Source organism: Akebia trifoliata, chromosome 2, assembly GCF_017979445.1.
Source record: "Akebia trifoliata isolate Shusen 1 chromosome 2, ASM1797944v1, whole genome shotgun sequence".
NCBI lineage: Eukaryota > Viridiplantae > Streptophyta > Magnoliopsida > Ranunculales > Lardizabalaceae > Akebia > Akebia trifoliata.
The window spans coordinates 8,817,320-8,837,456 of record NC_141376.1 but is presented as its reverse complement, the minus strand read 5'-3'; the positions used below and the strand labels follow the sequence as shown (position 1 = coordinate 8,837,456).

At 33.4% G+C, this 20,137-nt stretch overlaps 2 protein-coding genes across 2 annotated transcripts; both read left to right on the top strand.

Moving 5' to 3' along the window:
• Positions 1–3,091: 3,091 nt before the first annotated feature.
• Positions 3,092–11,530, top strand: LOC147409354 (70 kDa peptidyl-prolyl isomerase-like). Its single transcript, XM_086427973.1, has 13 exons — positions 3,092–3,398; positions 3,561–3,647; positions 3,736–3,948; positions 4,058–4,138; positions 4,244–4,324; positions 4,768–4,962; positions 6,689–6,778; positions 6,912–7,087; positions 7,241–7,363; positions 7,455–7,601; positions 9,990–10,117; positions 10,215–10,335; positions 11,062–11,530. Exons 1-13 carry the CDS (start codon positions 3,209–3,211, stop codon positions 11,173–11,175), a joined length of 1,746 nt encoding a protein of 581 aa, XP_086284099.1. The 5' UTR covers positions 3,092–3,208; the 3' UTR covers positions 11,176–11,530.
• A 4,044-nt stretch (positions 11,531–15,574) lies between these two features.
• On the top strand, positions 15,575–19,333 carry LOC147409353 (uncharacterized). The gene is made up of 2 exons (XM_086417767.1): positions 15,575–15,974; positions 17,674–19,333. The coding sequence occupies exon 2, from the start codon at positions 17,696–17,698 to the stop codon at positions 19,331–19,333; it is 1,638 nt and encodes a 545-aa protein (XP_086273893.1). The 5' UTR covers positions 15,575–15,974; positions 17,674–17,695.
• Positions 19,334–20,137: the final 804 nt, after the last annotated feature.

Sequence of the window (20,137 nt, the reverse complement as noted above, 5' to 3'; positions counted from 1 at the left end):
TAGAAGATATTGACATTTTGAAAACAAAATCTAATACCTCAACCTTGTATAGATCATGGTGTAAATCGGATTTTTAAAAAATTTTGAAAAAAATACAATTTTTTAAGTATGACGAAAGCTTTGAAAATGGATGGTTCATGACCTCCAATTTTTTACCGAAGAAAATTTTGCAGATCTGTGACGTGCCTCTCCTTCAATTGTTAAATACCACTACAAGATACTGCAGGGAAAGCAAACTACAGAGGATCTGCTCCCCCTATTTTTGCATGGCCGATATCACACATTTTACATTCATTATTCAATTGATTTTATTTTAGATTCTCCATAATTAAATTTTTAGTCAAAATATCTTATTGATAGTTTAATGATCGATGAATGTGTATAAATTCAATAAATTTATTGAGTATATATATGTAAATCATTTCGTTCTACCCTGAATCAACTTCGTCAATAACTCGTTATTAACCATGATTTTTTTATGTTGAAGGCAAATATTCGTTTAAAGATAACAAAATTTCTTGTGCTTAGATTGACTAACTGTAATTTCCTAGAGTCCAACTTTAAAGTGATTAGGCCACTTCAAAATTTGGGACGAACCTCCTACTTACTTGACACGTTGCGGTTTATAGTTTTATGACCTGCCACTAGATGCCACTCTCATCATCATCATCATATCATTGACATCATCTCCACCACCATCATCATCATTGTGATTAGTTCAAGAAAAAAAAATTAAAGATATTTAAACCATTTTTATTAGTCTATGAGGGAAGACCAGAGTCAAGGGGCACATCACAAATTTGAAAATATAAGGGTATCCCAAATATTTAGAGGGTTCGTCCAAAATTTTAAAGCCGGGTGGTAGCTTGTTTTTTTCCCTAATTTCATTTCCTACTATTTTTTATGTTGTTTCCAATTTTCCAACAACTTCCATCTCGAATCACTAACAAATAATAAAAGAAAGAAAAAGTCAAAAATAAGAGGCCCAAAGAACAAAATAGAAATGATTAGTAACTCTAGTTCCTGGTTAATTGAGAACCATTAACACAAATTTAATTGTTTTCCTTAAGCATTCTAGATTCAAACACCCAAACTAATCGAAATCAGAAGAATCATAATTGGAAATTTAAGCTTTTGCTCCATAAAACATATAATGAAAATTTTGCAAAAGAAGCTTCCAAGAAGTAAGGAGTAGAAACAATGACACTCAATTGAGATTTGCTTAATCCCACGGAACTTTGTATAAACTTAACTGATCTTTGTTTAATCTGATGCCGACCTTATTTTAATGTCTAATACACAATCATGTAAGTGTTCTTGGAATAGAGGGTGTTAACGGTCACAAGGACATATAAGATATTTTGGTTTTTGGACAAAATTAAATGGAGGAACAAAATTCATTCAGCCAACCTTAAATTATAAAAATCTTTGATGATAATGATGACGACGAGAATAATAAACTAATTTGATATTAGGCTTGTGTTGTGTCACTTATTTACAAGGTCTTGTGCTTTGAAGTTACAGACTGAGAATGGAATCACTAGGCAAAAACTAGTTAGGGGTCTCAATGGGCTTTAAATATTTTATTTCAATTGGGCTTGAAATCTAGCCCAAGTTCATTAACTGGGCCAGTTAGTCCTGGATCTTATATCCAGCCCAAATACCACGGCCTATTTTGAGGTTTGAGTTGGGCTTTTCTTTATAAATTGATGAGAGGGCCAATCAGGTAACTTATCTTCTTGTGTTTGATTCCTCTTTCTTCTTCTACTTATAATTTCTCTTGGACAAAAGAAACCAATGATGGGAGATTAGTAGCTTAATGAGGACAACTTATGTAAACCAATCATATCTCTTTCATATTTATGTAAAAAGGTTTAATGTTTGGTAACACTTCTGAAGATTGAAGTCTAGAGTCTAGAAACATCTGAAGAAGTCTGAAACTAGAAGTCAGCTTTCAGAAGTTTCATCCAACATCCCATCATCGTTGGTTCAAAACTTCTGAAATTTGGTTTTGAAGTTTGATGTCTAAACCAAAACAAACGGAAATAAAACTATTAAAATCTGAATTTTTGACAATAGATGATAAATGAAGAATGATACACTCTTAATTTTGAATATTTAAATGTATATTTCAATTTATTTTGATGATTTATAACAAAAAATGAGAAATGAAATTGAGATTCTAAATTTTGCGAAGATTCCATTGTAATGTTTAGTTTAAGTGTCCATTTTACAATTATATTATATGTATTTTGGGTATTTTGAGAAGTTCTATTCAATGTCTTTGTAAAAAATAAAAGAAAAAAAAATCCTAATCATATTTGTAATGTTGGTATCGAGTTCAACATTTTTATTGTTGAGATTAACAATGTTATTGTTGAGGTATCCATTGACCTTTTTGGTGTATATTTGAAGTTTCTTTTTTCTTTTGTAAAAAATAAAAATAAAATCTGTTTTATGGTGTTAATATTAAAGTTTTTAACTTGAAATTTGATATATATATTAAATCACTGAGGGGGTATTTTAGGGTTAGCAACGGATCAGATCGCTGGTTAGGTACCAGATTAGTGCCACTCCAATCCAAATGGATTAATGAATATGTGAACCGAATTCGATCAATTTCATTCCATCCTTAATCTAAAATTGATCCGGTCAGATCTAAACACATGCCCTTTTTTCAAATTATCAATGTTAAAAAAATTTTAAAATTTTAAAATTTTAAAATTTTTAAAAAATCTACTTTTCTATTACAAGTATGGAAATAAAAAAGATTAAAACATTTTATACATATGTATTTATATGAAATTAATAATAATAAAATATTTTTATTCAAATACGTTTGGATCGGATTGGGGTAGATCCAAAATGATCTCGGATATAAGATTTCAATCTGAATCCAATTTTTCATGTTATTTTTAATCGGACCGTTTCAGACATCGGGGGTATATCTCATATCATTGCCAGCCTTAGGGTATTTCATATTTAATTTGGTGGGGGCATCTCTAATTGTAACCAAAAATCAGGGGCGCCTCTAAAATTTTAAGGGGCGCCTCTAAAATTTTAAAGAAGAAGAAAACACACCACACTTGTCGCACGAGTTCACTCTTTCTCTCTGCCTCCTATCATTTCTTTCCAAAAACCCAAATCACAATTCGAAGTTCGCACTGCAATTCCTTAAAGCGATTGATCGACAGTTTATATCTCAGCCATGGCGGTGATCAAAGACACTAACCTCTTAGATATTGAAGACGAAGATGAAGAACCAGGCGAGGTGATCGAATCCGCACCACCTCTCAAGGTCGGACAAGAGAGGGAAATTAACAGCTCAGGCCTTAAGAAGAAGCTCCTCAAGAACGGCCATGGATGGGAGAATCCCGACTTCGGTGACGAAGTTACAGGTAATGATGATCACCACTCAATCGAACTCCTCCCACAAATCAGTTTTTTTTTTTTTTTTTTTTTCAAATTCAATGTTTCTTGCTCTGTTGATTTTGTTTTTCTAGAAATGGGTTTTGTTCTTTGTGTGTTTTAGTTTGAGAAAGTTTGTTTCTTGAATCCAGTTCACTATGTGGGAACTTTACTTGATGGAAGCAAGTTTGATTCCAGCAGAGATAAAGGGGAGCCCATCACTTATAAGCTTGGAAATGGTGAGTTTTCAGTTCTTCTCATTGATATTTCAATTGGGTATATATATATATATATATTCTTCACTGATTTTATTGATGGGTTTGTTAGGTGAAGTTTTGAAGGGGTTGGATTATGGAATAATTACCATGAAAAGGGGAGAAGTGGCATTGTTCACATTACCTTCTGAGAATATTCAATTTGAGGTAGAACTTGTGTCTTGGATCGTGGTCGTGGACTTATGCAAGGATAGAGGAATTATCAAGAAAATTTTGGTGAAAGGGGAAAAGAATGAGCAGCCCGGTGATTTGGATGAAGTTACAGGTACTATTACATCGTTTGACTTCTTTTGTAGTTCATCACATTAGAGTTCGGTTACATTTGGACCAATTAAGCAAATTTTATGTTTTTGTCATTGTTTCGGTTCATGCAGTGAAGTACCAAGTGACGCTGGTTGATGGTACAGTTGTTGCAAAAACACCCGAAGAAGGAGTAGAATTTTATGTCAAGGATGGTAATGTGTCATATTTATGTAATCTAATAGATATTGAATGAAAGGGTAGAGTATTTTATTTTGAATTTTGATTAGGTAGATTTTCAATTGATTTATTTCTTGCAGGCCATTTTTGCCCAGCATTGCCAAAGGCACTCAAGACCATGAAAAGGGGAGAGCAAGTCAAATTAGTTGTGCAGCCTCAATGTATGTCTTTCCATTGTTGTCGTAACCTGATTTCTTGAAGATTTTAATCTTCTGTTGGGTTATCTACTACTTGCTTGTTTTAGTAACTTTAAGTCTTTACTACTGAAGCTGTTTGATACTTCTTTACATTCCTAGAATCCACATCTACACAAATATTTCTAGCGAAATTGTACTTGTCCTTACTGTTCTATGTACTTTCTTTCATTCATAGTAGACCGGTTGCTTTCAATTGGATGAGGCCATGGTTTTACCAAGTCACTTGGAGTGTATCATGTTACATTCTCCCTGTTTATGATGCATCAAAGTGAGACACATATGGTCAATTGTCTGGGTGCGCTTTTCATTTTGTAGCTATCGGATGATTAATCTCAGAAAAATTTAAGAACAAATGTTGGGTTAGAAGAGCCTTCATCCAAACCTAATCTTTCTTGTTTTTTCCCCAGACGCCTTCAAAGAGCATGGTGTAGATGATAACAATGGATTTCCTGCCATCCCTTCAAATTCTATGTTAAATGTTGATCTCGAGTTGGTATCCTTCAAACCAGTAATTGACATTACTGGTGATTCCAAGGTTTTGAAAAAGATTTTGAAGGAGGGAGAAGGCACTCATACCGCAAATGAAGGAGCAGCTGTTACTGGTAAGTATTCTGATTTTGCCTTTTTTCCTTTTGAGTTGGCAAGTCTGTACACATGTATTATATTATAACTCTATATTTAAATCAGACTTTTTTTTTTCACTAGGAGAAGAATTTGTAAAGAAGTAAAAGTGAACATTTCTATAGACCTAAAAAAGTGTATTTCGAATATCAAGCCATTCTTGTCTGCATGTTGATAGCCAAAAACAGAAAGGCAACGGAGTTGGAATCATTCGGCGAGACCCATTCTTGAATGGAATCGTCAAGATCTTCAAGATCCCCAGCTTCACCATGTATTTTTCAATTTTAGGTCCGTTCAAACCCTGTTTTCGGCGATTTTGCTATTTTAGGAAAGTTTTGTTAATAACTTTAGTTTTAGAAGTCAGAATCACGAACTGTCGATTCTTCCTTAATTCTAGGGTTAAGTAATTTCAATTTCCATGCTTATTTCATTTTTACTATTTTTAATAATTTTTGGCTATTTTCGTGTTTACTAGGATTATAACTTTTCTTCTATAAAAAGGGATGTAACTACAATGTAGAAATCATCTTCAATTTAATAAAATTTCTCTTTAAAAGTTCTTTTCTGGTGGATTCCAGATTTTATTAGTCTTTATTGTTTCTCGCTGTGTCACTTCAATAACTTTATAAATAAATAAGAAATGTATGGAGGCTGATGTACACCAACCCTCTTTCACAAGTCATTATAAAAATCATTAAAATAAAATGTCACTACCTTGCATGTTAGTAGGTGTGTCAAGGGTTGCCCATTTCGACATTGCAAAAATCTTACAAATCTTGTAACCTTATCACATTGCAAACGTTCTTAATAAGATCCAATGGAAACTAAAATCATCAAACTAGATGCCCTTAAAATCGTCAAGATGGAGACAATTTTTATAAAGAAATCATTTTGACCTTCTTCAATAGCGCAACATCTCTTTTCAATTTAGGGTACCATGCATCACTCGAGAGCTCATCAAGTTAAGATATGGTTTCTTCCTTCAAACAAAAAAAACCAAATTTGATTATCAGGGAAAATAGCCATTCAAAAAAGTCATCCACAGAAGATTGAGCGTGATTGTTTTAAGGTAAAAAGTTTAAAGAAAAAAAAAAGATTCAATTTTTTACGTTTTTACCACAAGGGTGTTCTTCAAAAAATTATAAGGGGGGGATAGGGGTTAGGGGCATTTAGAAATAAAAAAAAAGTTTACTAACTGGGTTATTGAGTGATTGCCCAAAAGCTAGGGGAAATTTAGAAAGAAATCTCTAAATTAGGGTCCATTAAGTAATTGATGCAGGATGGTGAGGGAAGAAGATGGAATTGGGCTTTCCAAAGATCTGTCGTTGGACAAGGAGTATAATCAGATCTCAAAGATCTATGTTATTTATGTGTAGATTTTTTTTTTTTCGTTCACATTTTCTAGTAGATGGGCCACCGATTGCATGGGATGTGGGTCAACAATGAGCCATTAATTGATCGTGGACTGTGTTGAGTTGGAGAGGTGATCCATCAATTGATGGCTAGGCTCAATGGCTACACATGTAATTATCACGACATCTCTTGGTGCTCATAATGAACCTTAGTGATATCACTCAAATGTTTTTCTTTGAGGACACCTCGTCCTCTTATCAATAAATTCCAAAAAAAATATCACTACACTTCATGTAATTAGTTTAAGTTGATATAAATCGCTTACTCTTTGATTTGCTTTAAACCTTTCTTCAGTTAGGTATTCTGCTAAGCTGGAAGATGGTACTATATTTGAGAAAAAAGGTTTCGATGGAACTGAGCTCTTGGAATTCATTGTTGATGAAGGTGGGTTTCATCTTAATGTTTTTTCGCTCTACTTTTTCTTTTATTTGTAGCTTTGCTTGTAGTAGGGCACACAACCAATAACTGCAAATCATCATGTTTGACATTGATGGTGTTTATTTGTTCCTACTTGTAGAACAAGTGATTCCCGGGTTAGACCGAGCAGCAGCAACAATGAAAAAAGGTGAACTATCCATTGTGACAATAAACTCAGAATATGGGTTTGGTAGCACCGAAGTTAAACAAGATCTTGCCATTATTCCTCCATGTTCAACTGTAGTTTATGAAGTTGAAATGGTTGACTTTACCAAGGTAGAGCTTTTTTTCTAGAACAAATATGAAGTTCGTTTTGATGTAGCTATTGTTGGGTTCTGTGATAGATTTCTTAAAAACTTTGGATCATATAAAGATGTAATTTTGCCTATTTTCCTGTTTACTAGTTTTATTTCTTATGTGCCATCACAGGAGAAAGCACCTTGGGAGATGAATAATCCCGAGAAAATTGTGGCAGCCATGAAGAAGAAAGAAGAAGGCAACATATTATTTAAGAGTGGGAAGTATCAACGAGCAGCAAAAAAATTTGATAAGGTAGTGCAGTAAGGGTTGCCTGAAGGTAAACTAATTGAGGGTCCACAATGATAACCGTTTGATTAGTGGATTGTTATTATCTTAATCTCAGGCTGCGGATTATGTTATTGAAGAGGGATCATTTGGAGTTGATGAGCAGAAGCTTGTTAAAGCTTTGACAGTGTCTTGCTGGTTGAATCTTGCTGCATGCAATCTCAAACTGAACAATTTCCATGAAGTAATCAAGTTATGTTCTAAGGTAAAAGCATGAAATGACATTGTAAGCATTACATATTAATGCCAATTTTATCTGCCAGTATAGTCGTAGCTTCATCTGATTAGGAACGTGGTATTAAAATTAGCTAAGTTTGTTGCAAATTTAGCCCAATTTTTGTTGAGTAACTTGGCAAAGCAAAGTTAACTGTCATATTCTAATAAATGCATCTTTCATACATTTATGTCTTTTTGTGTGTGTGTGTGTGTACTCAATAGGTAAGGGGTTAGTGGTTTGTATCTTGTTATGTCATTTTGTACCAGCACATTTAGGGTCCTAGGTCAATTAGGCTATGAAAGGACGTTGATTTAACTGAATTCCATTTATTTAAATGATGTTATCTTTAACAATTAATTAAACATCTAGCCTTGCATAAACTTAGTGTCTAACATTTGCATCAATATGTGTAGAGTACCATTCATCTTGCAAATTTTACTCGATGACAAAGGAGTTATGACTGTTGTCAACATGCTTTCTCCATCATTTCATGTATTATCGATGCTTTTTCTCGTCGTACTTGTTATAATTCTACAAAAGTTTCTAATTCATGAAATTTCCAAAACTTCTCCATGTCAACTCAAACTTCGAATTAATTCCAAATTTTAATCAAGTTAAGTTTATGGAATATTCTAAGTTTAGTAACTTGATTAGGAATCCGAGCTCTAGAAACGTGGCTGGAGCAGGTTTTAGCTAAAGTCTACTTATTTTAGACTTTAAAGTTAAAATACTAGTTAAGTTAGTTGTGTTAATAACTTAATATTATAATATATATGCAATTATATATTTTAAGGGATTTTTCTTCTTCCTTCAAGACAAACATATTCTCTATCGGTAAACAAGAAACAAGAGAAAACCTGTTAACTTCATTTGACCAAACCCAATTTTTGTTTTCCCCCAAAGTGAAAGTAGGGTGGAGGTTGAGAGCTCTGGTTTTGGTAGGAGTGAATATATACAACTAAGGTATTAAATTTCGATTTCAATCAGCTTGGAAATGGAAATATTTTGATCAATGTGGAAATTAATACATTTTTTTTAAATGATGGAAATGTTGTGGAAGCGATGAAAATATTGAGGAAATTTATATCTAAACCATGAAAAATTATAAAATAGGCATTAAAAAACGCTCATTGAGTAATCAAAATACAATAAACAACCATATGGAGTGTATAAATGAAGATCAACAACGTTCTACTATACATGCACAAGTGCTTGAGAGCACAATAGTGAAAAACAATATAACTCTACATGGAAATCAAAATAATAATGCCACTTTAACTACATACCATATAAAACAGTTACCTACATGGAGAAACTATTAAGTACTGCATTTACGTGTTACTATATTTCCTATTTTCTGAATATGCATGAATAAATTAATTATGAATCTAATTAATTAAAACATGAATGATGGTGTGCAAGCCTGCTATGAACGTACTAATATACTTAAAAATTAAAATACATCAAAATAAGATGATATACATATCTAATTAATTTATAATTTTTATTATATTTATAAGTTTTTATCAATATTTTTGAATATTTCTTTCAAAATAGAATATTTCGGTCAAGGTGTACTATTTATTGAAATATTTCCATCAAAATCATACATTTTTATACCTAAAATTTGATTTTATTTCGGTCGAAATTTAATATTAACCGAAATATTTCTAAAAATAAACCTTCAGTTAAATTTCATGTTGGACCTTGTGGAAATGGAAATATTTTGGTATATTTCGTGGAAATATGTCAAAATTTAATACTATGGACACAACCATCACCATTTTTTTTTCTTGCTTTCGACAGTACCACCACCATTTTTTTTTCTTGCTTTCGACAGTACTGCTCATTCGCTGCTACTATGTGAACATAATCTCTTGTGTGTCTGCTAGCAAATGGCTTATTTTATAGTTATTCAATTCCCCTTTCTGGTGTGTTTTAGATTATATAGTTTAAAGAAAACTATTGCACTCTTTTGAGTAAGGAAGTGATGGTCAGTGTTACTTGAGTTTTATAAATTAAATTAAATTATATTCCGGTAAGCAAAGCTTAGGAACCTGTGAATCTCATATCGCTGCATGTAGCATGGCAACCTTTAACGACATTGGTATCGGGTACACAGTGCAACTTTTTTTTTTTTTTTCTGGTTTTAAAAAGAAAACGAAGGATTTACAAGAAGTAGAGTGAATAGAAAATAAAAATATATGACAAACTATTTTTCTTATCACAAGGATGAAGATTTTAGATATTTTAAAAATATTTCTAGAAATCCAATAAATAGCTTATTGTACGTATTTCAGTGGATCATGTTTTAATTGTAGACATATTTAACTCTGATCGATATCGCTGTTTTAAATCTCATGTGGTCTCCTTCAGGTTCTAGATGTTGAGTTCCACAATGTGAAAGCATTATACAGACGGGCACAAGCTTATATGGAAACTACAGATTTCTACCTCTCTGAACTAGACATCAAGAAAGCCCTTGAAGTTGATCCTCACAACAGGTCAGTGGAAATAATCAATCGAGTCCCGTTACAGTATCTGTACTCATAAGAGTTGTCTTCCATGACGTAAGATGTGCATGTTGTGGTTCGCTTGCAGGGATGTAAAATTAATACACAAGACACTGAAACAACGTCAGACTGAGAGCAACAAGAAAGATGCAAAACTCTATGCTAACATGTTTGCACCAAAGAGGAAGGACTCAGCTGTGGTAAAAAAGGTGATCCCTCACTCTCTACTTTTGAAAGGTTTTCAATGATAAAGATTTCAGATGAGCAAGCCAAGGTTTTCCTATTAAAGGCTGCCACCGCTAATAAAATACAAATTTGCTCCCCCCTAGTATAATGTTGAAGAATGCCCTGAATATTTAGATTTTTTTTTTTTTAATTAAAAAAAGTTGCTACTTACCCTATGTGGGTTTAGAATTATGTTACCAGGTTCACTACTATAGCTGTGAAATGCAAACTGGTACAAACTGAACGAATTTGAGGTTCGATTCATAGTGGGTTCGTAAAAGACAGCAAAGCTAATAAACCCCCTTATTTTGGCGAATTTTAGAGATGCTCCCATGGTTTGGTCAATGTTAGATTATCCATATTTTAGAAGTCCTTGGTCAATATTGAAGATATCCCTTTGTTCTTAGACTGATGATATGCCCTCTTGACCGTAGTGTCTTCTTCTGTGAGATTAACATAAATGACTTAAATATCCGCCACGAACTACCTCTGCGAACCAAGAACCCCGAACCCAAATTCGAACCGAGGAACATAGGTTTAGAACAGAAGGGTTGGGTCAGATCTTGTCTTTTTTTTTTGGCCTTGGAGTTACCTTTGATAGATCTATAGAATAGCACAAAGCTGAACTCTTTTTTATAGAATTTGGGAAGGAAAAGTATCACTGTTTACTACTACATTTTGTAACGGAATGAAATTTTTTCGTATTGCAGAGACTGAAGATTGAGAAATCAGAAGATGAGAAATGGGATGGGGGTGTAATGGCAATGGAAATGGAAAAAGTTGCATTGGGTTCAGGTTCAGGTTCGGGTTCACCCAAACAATGAATCAGTATTGGAACCTTGATGATGTCCTTCGTGAAGCTTATACTTGTAAGATCAGCGTATGTACGAGGGGCTAATGGTAAGGGAGATGGAAAGTTACAGTAAGTTCAGCTCCACCTAACCATGAAAAATGGTATATTTAATATTATGATCAAAATCAATGATCAAGTTGGGTGCAGATCAAATCTATACCCATTCTTACTGGAGATCGATTTTGTCGGACGACTGTACTGCACAATGAGTTTTTCAAACCATAGAATCAACTTTATAAAAATTCAGCCCATTTTTATTTGGCATTCTTAATCTGGTGAACAGATAATTTTTGAAGTAAAAAATAAATAAATCATGATTATATTAATTCATTACTTTATAAAAGTCTCAAGATTACTAATGTTGGAATAGATTTATTGTTTTTTAAGAAGAATGATTAACATGGTAGTGATAAGGCCCAATGAGACCATGAAACATGGGGAGAGGGTTGTCAATGGGCTGGATCCAAGTCCAACCATCCATGGACCTGGAATATGTTATAAAACCTTGTTCGTTTACATTTTAGTCTCTTACAATTAGGAGTGTTAATGGGTCGGTTCCGATTCGGTTCCTAGGGAACATAGAACCATAACCATTATATTTATTTTGATTTCCAAAATAAATGGAACAGGAACCAGAAAAAAACACAGGTACCAATCGATTCCAGTTCTCAAGAATCGAATTTGAAAAAAATATTTCAAATCATTATAGAACTTTTATCTTTTTAAAAAATTAACATATTATTTACAAAACTATTAACTTAGTTATAATTTGTCATACTAAAAATACAAATTAATGATTTTTTTCAGAAGTAAAAAGTCATCTTAGTTAAAAGGAAAAAAATTTAGAAGAGAGTTCGTTTTAAACTCCAATAGATAATCTATATGAAAAATTGAAGAATTTTATATAATCCAATTTCTTAAATTATTTATAACACCCCAATTAAATATTAAAACTACTCTTCCAATATTACAAAGATTTGGCTCCAAAATTATAAACTCAACATTATAACCCTCCTCAAAACAATTTCAACATTTGTTTACAATTATGATTGGGTTCATATAAACATTTAAATGAAAAAATATAAATCTAGAAAAGGAAAGAGAGAGAAAGAGAGCTTCTATTGGCATCCCAACTTCTACCTATTCTCATATTTTATCATGTAAGAAATGTCAACTTTCTCAAAATATAGTTAATAACTTTATTGTCAAAATTATATAATGTTAGACATCTTACCTCCTCATCGGAATAATGTTATTCTTAACTTTTTGGGTAATACTTGATATGATCATTCTTCATTTTCAGGATTTCGTGATTTTCGAATATCAATCAACTCTATTCAGTCAACCTGTCTTTGTGTCTACCTCATTTTCGTAATTATCTTTTTTAGAAAATAAATTAAGATATGAACAAATAAAATGTAGATAAAGCATGAAGAGTTTCTTTTTTTTTTTGTTTGTCTTAAGATATGAATGAAGATGGGCAAACCATTTTATGTAAGAACACAACAGAAAATGCTGGTATAATAGATGGGCAAAAGATGATTCAAATAAAATGAAACCCATGTCAAAAAATTTTAAAAATTGGGTGAAAGTAGCCAAGGACTTTAGAAAAAATGGTAGAAAAATAAATGTAACATATGATGTTACAGTAAGAGGAGATTACCAAAATGAGATTGAGAAGATTTGCAGAGTGGATGCAGAGATGATAGAGAGAAAATGGTGAGGAAGAGAAGGAAAAAAGAAATGGTTGAGATTTATCCTTGAGATATGTATTACTCAGATATTCATAAATCTCAACTGTTGAATTTCGTGTCTAAAACGGTTGGAATCAAGTGTTTTCTTATGAGTCATTATTCTTGAAACATTGAAACCCAACCGTAGCCTAACCTTACCCACCTATGTTTTTAAATACTTTGATCTTTTACATTATATATAAATAAAATATTTGTCACTTCAATTTAATTTTAAGATAATTTTAATCCTTAGGAATATTATCATCGGGTCTCAATTTTAAATATATATCGGTAATTAACTAATCATGTTAGAAAAAATGTTGTGGGTTTATAGTTTGAAGTTTGAAAAAATAAAACTTGTTTAAATTAAGAAATGATGTGATGTGGGTTTATAGTCCACCTCACTCTTGTCTCTGTAGAGAGGAATGCGTGTCAAGGTGAGGCTGTGGAGTGCCCGGCCAACCATGGAAGGGTATTACGAAATACGAATACACTTTGGTGCTTGGATCTTTGACCAGCAGACCTGAATTGTTGAATAGATTTCCTTCACTGCTACTATTACCATTAATGGTTTGCAAGCTAGCATTCATTTTGAAGGAAACAATTATTTTTAGAAACTAATCATAATGAATTAAATATAATGGTCATGAGAAAATGAACTTTGTTGTTGGATATAATCTAAGAAAATGTCAAAAGGAGAGTAGACTTTTAAGCTTGTAAAGGTGGGGGATGAACGTAATAGAATAACACTGACTTTCAATTTTTATTTATATATGTTGATCAATGATGCTGCCATAAACTTATTAGCGTTAATAGTAGTAGTGAAATATACATAAGCAAATAGGATAAATGAAGAGTGGATCTAATAATGTATTTTAGAATTGAAATGGTGTTGAGTTGTGGCACCTAGGGATTCGAGTTAGGTACAGAGATTCAAGCCAACTCATCAAATGGTAAGTTCGATGGCTCGATCACACACCAAGCATGGGTTCAAGTCTCGATTGACCGAAAAAATATTGGGTCAAGGATAAATGGTAAGATCGTTCAATCAACCCAAATCCTTAAAAAATAGGGATTAGATCAAAAGTTATTAAAATCTTGAAAAGAAAATGTCCCAGTGAAAAAGAAATGTATAAGGACAGAATATTGATTAGATATATTTTAAAATCACCAATTAAGATCTCCTTCTAAATTGGATAAAAGCAAAATCGATAATAGGATCTAAAGGGATCGTAAGGTTTCATCTCTATAAATAAATGGACAGAGGTATTAAAAGGTATGAGTCCCCTCTCTAAATTTGATACTATTTTTGTATTAAACTTCTGACTTAGACATCGAAATAGTGTTGTTGTAGGCACACCCAGATGAATAAGGAGAGGAGATTGCAAGATATCGTCATAGATCTCAAGGTAGTGCAAGATTTTGCATTTACAGATGACTCAAGTTCTAACTCTATCTTTTCTTTGCCTTGATGCTTTGAACTAAAGTTTTGAAACTGGACAACCATTATTTCTACACATAAGCACGATAGAACAATCTGATATTAACGACATGATACCGACGTCTTCATATTGGGATGACAAACAAATAAGTTCTTTTTGTACAAGTAGAGATCAATGATGTGGGTTTAGTTTTAGAAAGAAAAAAAAAAAACACGGGCTTCTGACCATTAATTAATGCAGATGAACCCATAACCATGCTAAAATAAATCTGTGTCGGTTCACAATTTCAACACTCTAGTATGAGTTGTTCTGAACCAAGGAAAGCTGGGAGCTATACACCTCCATGAACAAACTCAATAGTACAGATTTCCAGGTTTGGGTCTATCGAGTCCAGATAAAATGAAGAAGTCAACTCCGCGCTTTAAACCTTCTGCACCATTTAATTATCAACTCTTTGATCTCGACCTCCATTCGAGTGCCTCTGTCTTCCCAGACCAACATGTGAGCGAGATCTTCCAAGGATGATCCAGACACTTCATGCACTGTCTTGAATCCTATTATTTTATAGAATTTAACAAGCTAAAACATCGAATTCCCAATTTCGAACCACCAATATAACGAATTCCAAACACCAACATCAAATGAATCAATAAATAAAATGATAAACACTTCGGTGACTTAGTGACCAAAAACTAGAATGGATGTTTACTGTTGTGTAAGTTGTTGTCTAAGAAGAAGAAATCAAATCAAAAGATTGGTGTTCAGTGATTAAAAACATAGTGAGCTGCTATTGACACCCCAACTTTTACTTATTACAACCCAATAAAAGTAAAATGAGATATTTACAAAAATGGTATAGTGTTCATTTTATTTCCGAAAACTTGCACATGGTACATTGTTCATTTATATGCATCTACCAACTCGTAAGTTTAAAAGTGGCGAACTTACTAATTCATAGATATTAAAAATGACGATCTTAGTAGATGCGTAAAAAGTGAACAATGGGCATGTTTTGGAATAAATATGAATAGTGTACCAAAATCAAAATTTTGGCATGTCACTACAAGAAAAATTAGCTAATACAACGACTTTTTGTGGCGGTCAAAGTTTGACCGTCGTTATATAAGATTTATTTCGCACAAAATCACTCACTCACTCACTCTCGCTGTACTCACTCACTCACTCACTCACTCACTCACTCACTCTTCGTTTTCTCTGTTTCTCGTCTCAAACGAATTCTGTTTCGTTTTCTGTCTCTCTCTCTCTCGTCTGAAATTTGAAAACGAATCTCACTCTCTCTCTCGTCTGCAAATAAACGAAGCCTCACTCTCTCTCTCTCTCGTCTGCAAATCGAAAACGAAGCCTCACTCCTCTCGTCTGCAAATCGAAAACGACGCCTCACTCTCTCTCGTCTGCAAATCGAAAACGAAGCATCTGTCTCTCTCTCATCTCATACTCGACAGATCTGTCTCTGTCGATCTCTCTCTGCCTCTCTGCCTCTCTACCACTCTATCGATCTCTCGCTCTCTTGATCTCTCAAACGCGTGAGGGATCAACTAAACAGATCCGATCTGATTTCAACCTCGAAAATTTAGGTATGTTTTTATACATATTTTGATAATTTTTTCTTCAGTCGATCCCTAAACCCTAGATTTTTCTGCATATTTTGTTGATTTTTCTGTATAATCTTAATTTCTATAGGGTTGATTTAAATTTTGGTTTGATTTCAAACCAAAATCCCAATTTCTATGATTTCTATCATAATATCTTCTATTCTTCTTCTCAGTATTTTCGAGGTTTCCAATTAAGTCATGTGTTCTTGTTTGTTAATTTCTTGTATATTATCTTAGTTACATTAATCATCTGTCTTTCATTTCTTTTGAATCATGTAATTAGATTTATTTGCTTAATTACTTTGTAAGTTGCATAATTTACTTATATTGATAGTTTTGAATTTTGATTTTCAATTCCTCTTCTTTGATTTTTGCGATTTCCTGACTTTTTTATGTAAGCTTCTTGCACGTATGATGAATCTGTTTGGAATGATCTTCATGATGTAATATTGTACAAATCTCATGATGGAAAACAGTTTTGGGCCCACTGACCATGTGAATGTGTTTGCACACTTGTTTACGACCATACACACCAAAATCAGCTTTGATATGTTGACTAGAAATCATCCATGAACCCATTACAGGTTGGATTAAGCTTAGCCTCAGCTGCATGTATGCCTGGCTAGCATTAGACAAGTCTGTCCTAAGTCTGGCCATTAACACACCCCTAGTTTCCCAATTTTCAAATACTTTTCCTAACTTTTCAGACAACTTCTTTTATTTGTAACACAAATAACAAACCTGCCATTTGAAAATTGTGAGGTATATGTATAAGTAGAATGATATTATAATTATTCCATAGTGACCAAGCTGAGTTCGGGAATAATTTGGCAAGGAAAAAATTGGGAAAAGCCAAGAAAATCAGGAAAACATTGAATAAATTAAAAAGTAAAAATATTTTTTAAACTATAAAAAAATAATATGTATTTATATATTAAATTATAAATAACACTTAAAAATGCTATAAAAAAATGTGATTTATTCAATAACTATTAAAATCATGACTTAATCATACTTTTTTTTTTTTTATAAATCATAGATTTTTGTTACTATGAATTCTTCAGACAGCGTTTTATTAGATGTCACTTAAATTTGATTTGGGTTATTTTGAAATACCCTTTCAATTTGTTGCGAGTTAGATACCATGCTTTTTCAAATTGATGACATGAATGAATTTAACTAAATTCATTCATGGTTGGGGCTCTTGAAACCTGATCCATCGATAGGAACTGATAAAAATTAATAACTAAAATCAATTTAGGATTTCAATTTTAGGAAGACCTTTAATAATTGCAGGTTGAGTCACTTGTCAACTTTTTCAATCAGATATATGCCTTTCCCCATCCCTTTTAAAGGGAGATAATTGGGTTTGATAGCGAATTTGTGATGTTTCCTTCTTGGTGAAATTATTTTATTAGTCCCAGGCTCATAACATCCCATCATATACTTTTCATTGATATTTAGGGTACTTGGACCCCATTTAAGGTGACATTTTCCTATTCGGTCGATTGTCCTAGATAGGATCTTGACCGCAACAATCTTACGTCTCGTACCATGACCTTTGTGATTGTTTTTTTAATAAGGTGGGGGTATCCTACATCTTTTGGGATGTAGACTAATCTATGCAGTTGCACTCATCCAAGTTGGTAAGTTTTACTTACCATGTGTTTTTGGTTTAAAGGTGACATTGCTGTGAAGCGGATATGCCGATAGATAAAAGTTGGATTCAGTTGCCTAGAGATACCCCTGAGTATGAAGCAGGAGTTATTAATTTCTTGGATTTTGCATTTTCTCATTCAAGGTTCGATAATTCGATCCAATGTCCTTGTGTCAAATGTCTCAACGTGGTGGTAAAGAATAGAGAAAACGTGCATGGCGATTTATTATGGTATGGGATAGATAAGGGATATATACATTGGACACGTCATGGTGAGACATTCGAAGATGAATATATAATTGATGAGTCCAAAGAGGGTGATGATATGCAAGGAATGTTACATGATGCATTTGAAATCCCTAACTCTGATTGTGAAGATGTTAATGAGTCGAATGATGATAGTCCAGATGAGCCGAATGAGGATGCAAACAAGTTTTATGAAATGTTGAAAGCTGCTGAGACTGAGTTATATCCGGGTTGTATTAAATTTTCGAAACTATCTTTCATTGTAAAGTTGTTACATCTGAAATGTCTTAATGGATGGAGTAATAAATCATTTGATATGTTACTCGAATTGTTAAAAGATGCATTTCCTACTGGTGAAAAGTTGCCTAAGAATTATTACGAATCGAAGAAGATTCTGCGGGAACTTGGTTTACATTACAAGAAGATACATTCGTGCCCGAATGACTGCATGTTATATTGGAAGGAGCATGAGAATGCAAATGAATGCGTAGTGTGTGGTGAGTCTAGATGGAGATCAATTACATGCCAGTCAACTGAGGAACCTTCTCGTTCGTCTACAAAAGATAAGAAAATAGCTGCAAAGATTTTGCGTCATTTTCCGTTAAAACCGAGGCTTAAGCGGTTGTTTATGTCTTCAAAAACAGCCGAGAACATGAGATGGCATTCCGATAATCGTATAAAAGACGGTGTGTTGAGGCATCCAGCTGACTCTATGGCGTGGGAAACTTTAGACAAGGAGTATCCATCATTTGGTTTTGAACCTCGGAATGTTAGACTTGGATTGGCAAGCGATGGCTTTACTCCTTTCAGTTACATGAGTACTCCTCACAGCACATGGCCTGTTGTTTTGATTCCGTATAACTTACCTCCATGGATGTGTATGAAACCAACTTCTTTTATGTTGTCGTTACTCATTCCAGGTCCTAAGGCTCCTGGGAACGACATCGATGTGTATCTGCAACCATTGATAGACGAATTGAATGAATTGTGGACAGATGGAGTTGAGACATACGATGCCTCAAGAAAACAAAATTTTAAGATGCATGCAGCCGTTTTATGGACTATCAACGACTTTCCTGCATATGCAAACTTATCAGGATGGAGTACTAAAGGAAAACTTGCTTGCCCCTCTTGCCACAAAGACACTTGTTCAGTCAGATTGCAGAAAAGAAATAAAGAATGTTACTTGGGACATCGTCGATTTTTACCACTTGATCATAGATTCCGAAAAAATAAAAATTCGTTTAATGGAAAAAAAGAGTTGGAATATACACCAAAACCGTTGAGTGGAAAGGATGTACTTGATCAATTACGAGAATACGAGCAAATTATTTTTGGTAAGGCAAATAAAGATAAGATTGGGAAGAAGAGAAAAAAGGATGATTGCAAGTTACCAAAAAATTGGAAGAAAAAGGATAGTGAAGAACTCATGGGGTGAGAAAGTTTACATAAGAATGTAGTACAGCATAGTTGATGAAGAGGGAATATGTGGTATAGCCACGGATGCTTCATATCCTATCAAGACCTCAGCAAAGACAACTAATTAGTTATAATTTTTGTAATGTAAAAGTGAAATTAGTAGCTCATGTTGTATCATAATCTGTGTAATAGTAAAACAATGAACTCTAGTAGAGTGGGGCATTTGGGTCTTTTCATATTGGTAAGTGGGTTCATGGTCATCAATTTCAAAATATTAGGGGTATCTCCAATATTCTGCAATACATGAGGGGGCTGGTGTAAAATAAAATTTTTTTTTTCTTCAAAAACCTTTACAGCGACGGCCAAAAGCCAAAAGCGTAGCTAAAGAGTAAATTTATTTTTTTTAAAAATGATACCCTATAGCGACGGCCAGCATTGGCTGTCGCTATAAGTCCTGCACTAACGACGTCCGTGAATTAGTTGGCCGTCGATATAACATATAGCGATGGGCTATTTAGCGACGACGACCGACGGCCTCCCTGGCCGTCGCTACGTGTTTTTGCTACGGTATTTTTCCCTATAGCGACGGTCACGACCGTCGCTATAGCCCTATTTTACTGTAGTGTGTGCACTGCATAATTTGGAGATTAGTCCAAATAAAAAAGACAATGATTTAGAATAAGTAAAAATTGAGAAGCTAATAGAATCTTTCTTTCTTTCTATTAGGATTTTAGATGTGCCTAATCCTAATGAGTCGTATTAACTGAATGTAGTGGGTTTGATTTGTTCAAATATATCCTAATAAAAATGGGTTAGATATGGA

Bases quoted from the DNA above. Each gene is read 5' to 3' on its own strand.
- LOC147409354 (XM_086427973.1), top strand. From the start codon at position 3,209: ATGGCGGTGATCAAAGACACTAACCTCTTAGATATTGAAGACGAAGAT. The intron at 3,399-3,560 runs GTAATGATGATC...TCTTGAATCCAG, and splicing joins CTTCGGTGACGAAGTTACAG to TTCACTATGTGGGAACTTTA. The intron at 4,963-6,688 runs GTAAGTATTCTG...ACCTTTCTTCAG, and splicing joins TGAAGGAGCAGCTGTTACTG to TTAGGTATTCTGCTAAGCTG.
- LOC147409353 (XM_086417767.1), top strand. From the start codon at position 17,696: ATGCCGATAGATAAAAGTTGGATTCAGTTGCCTAGAGATACCCCTGAG.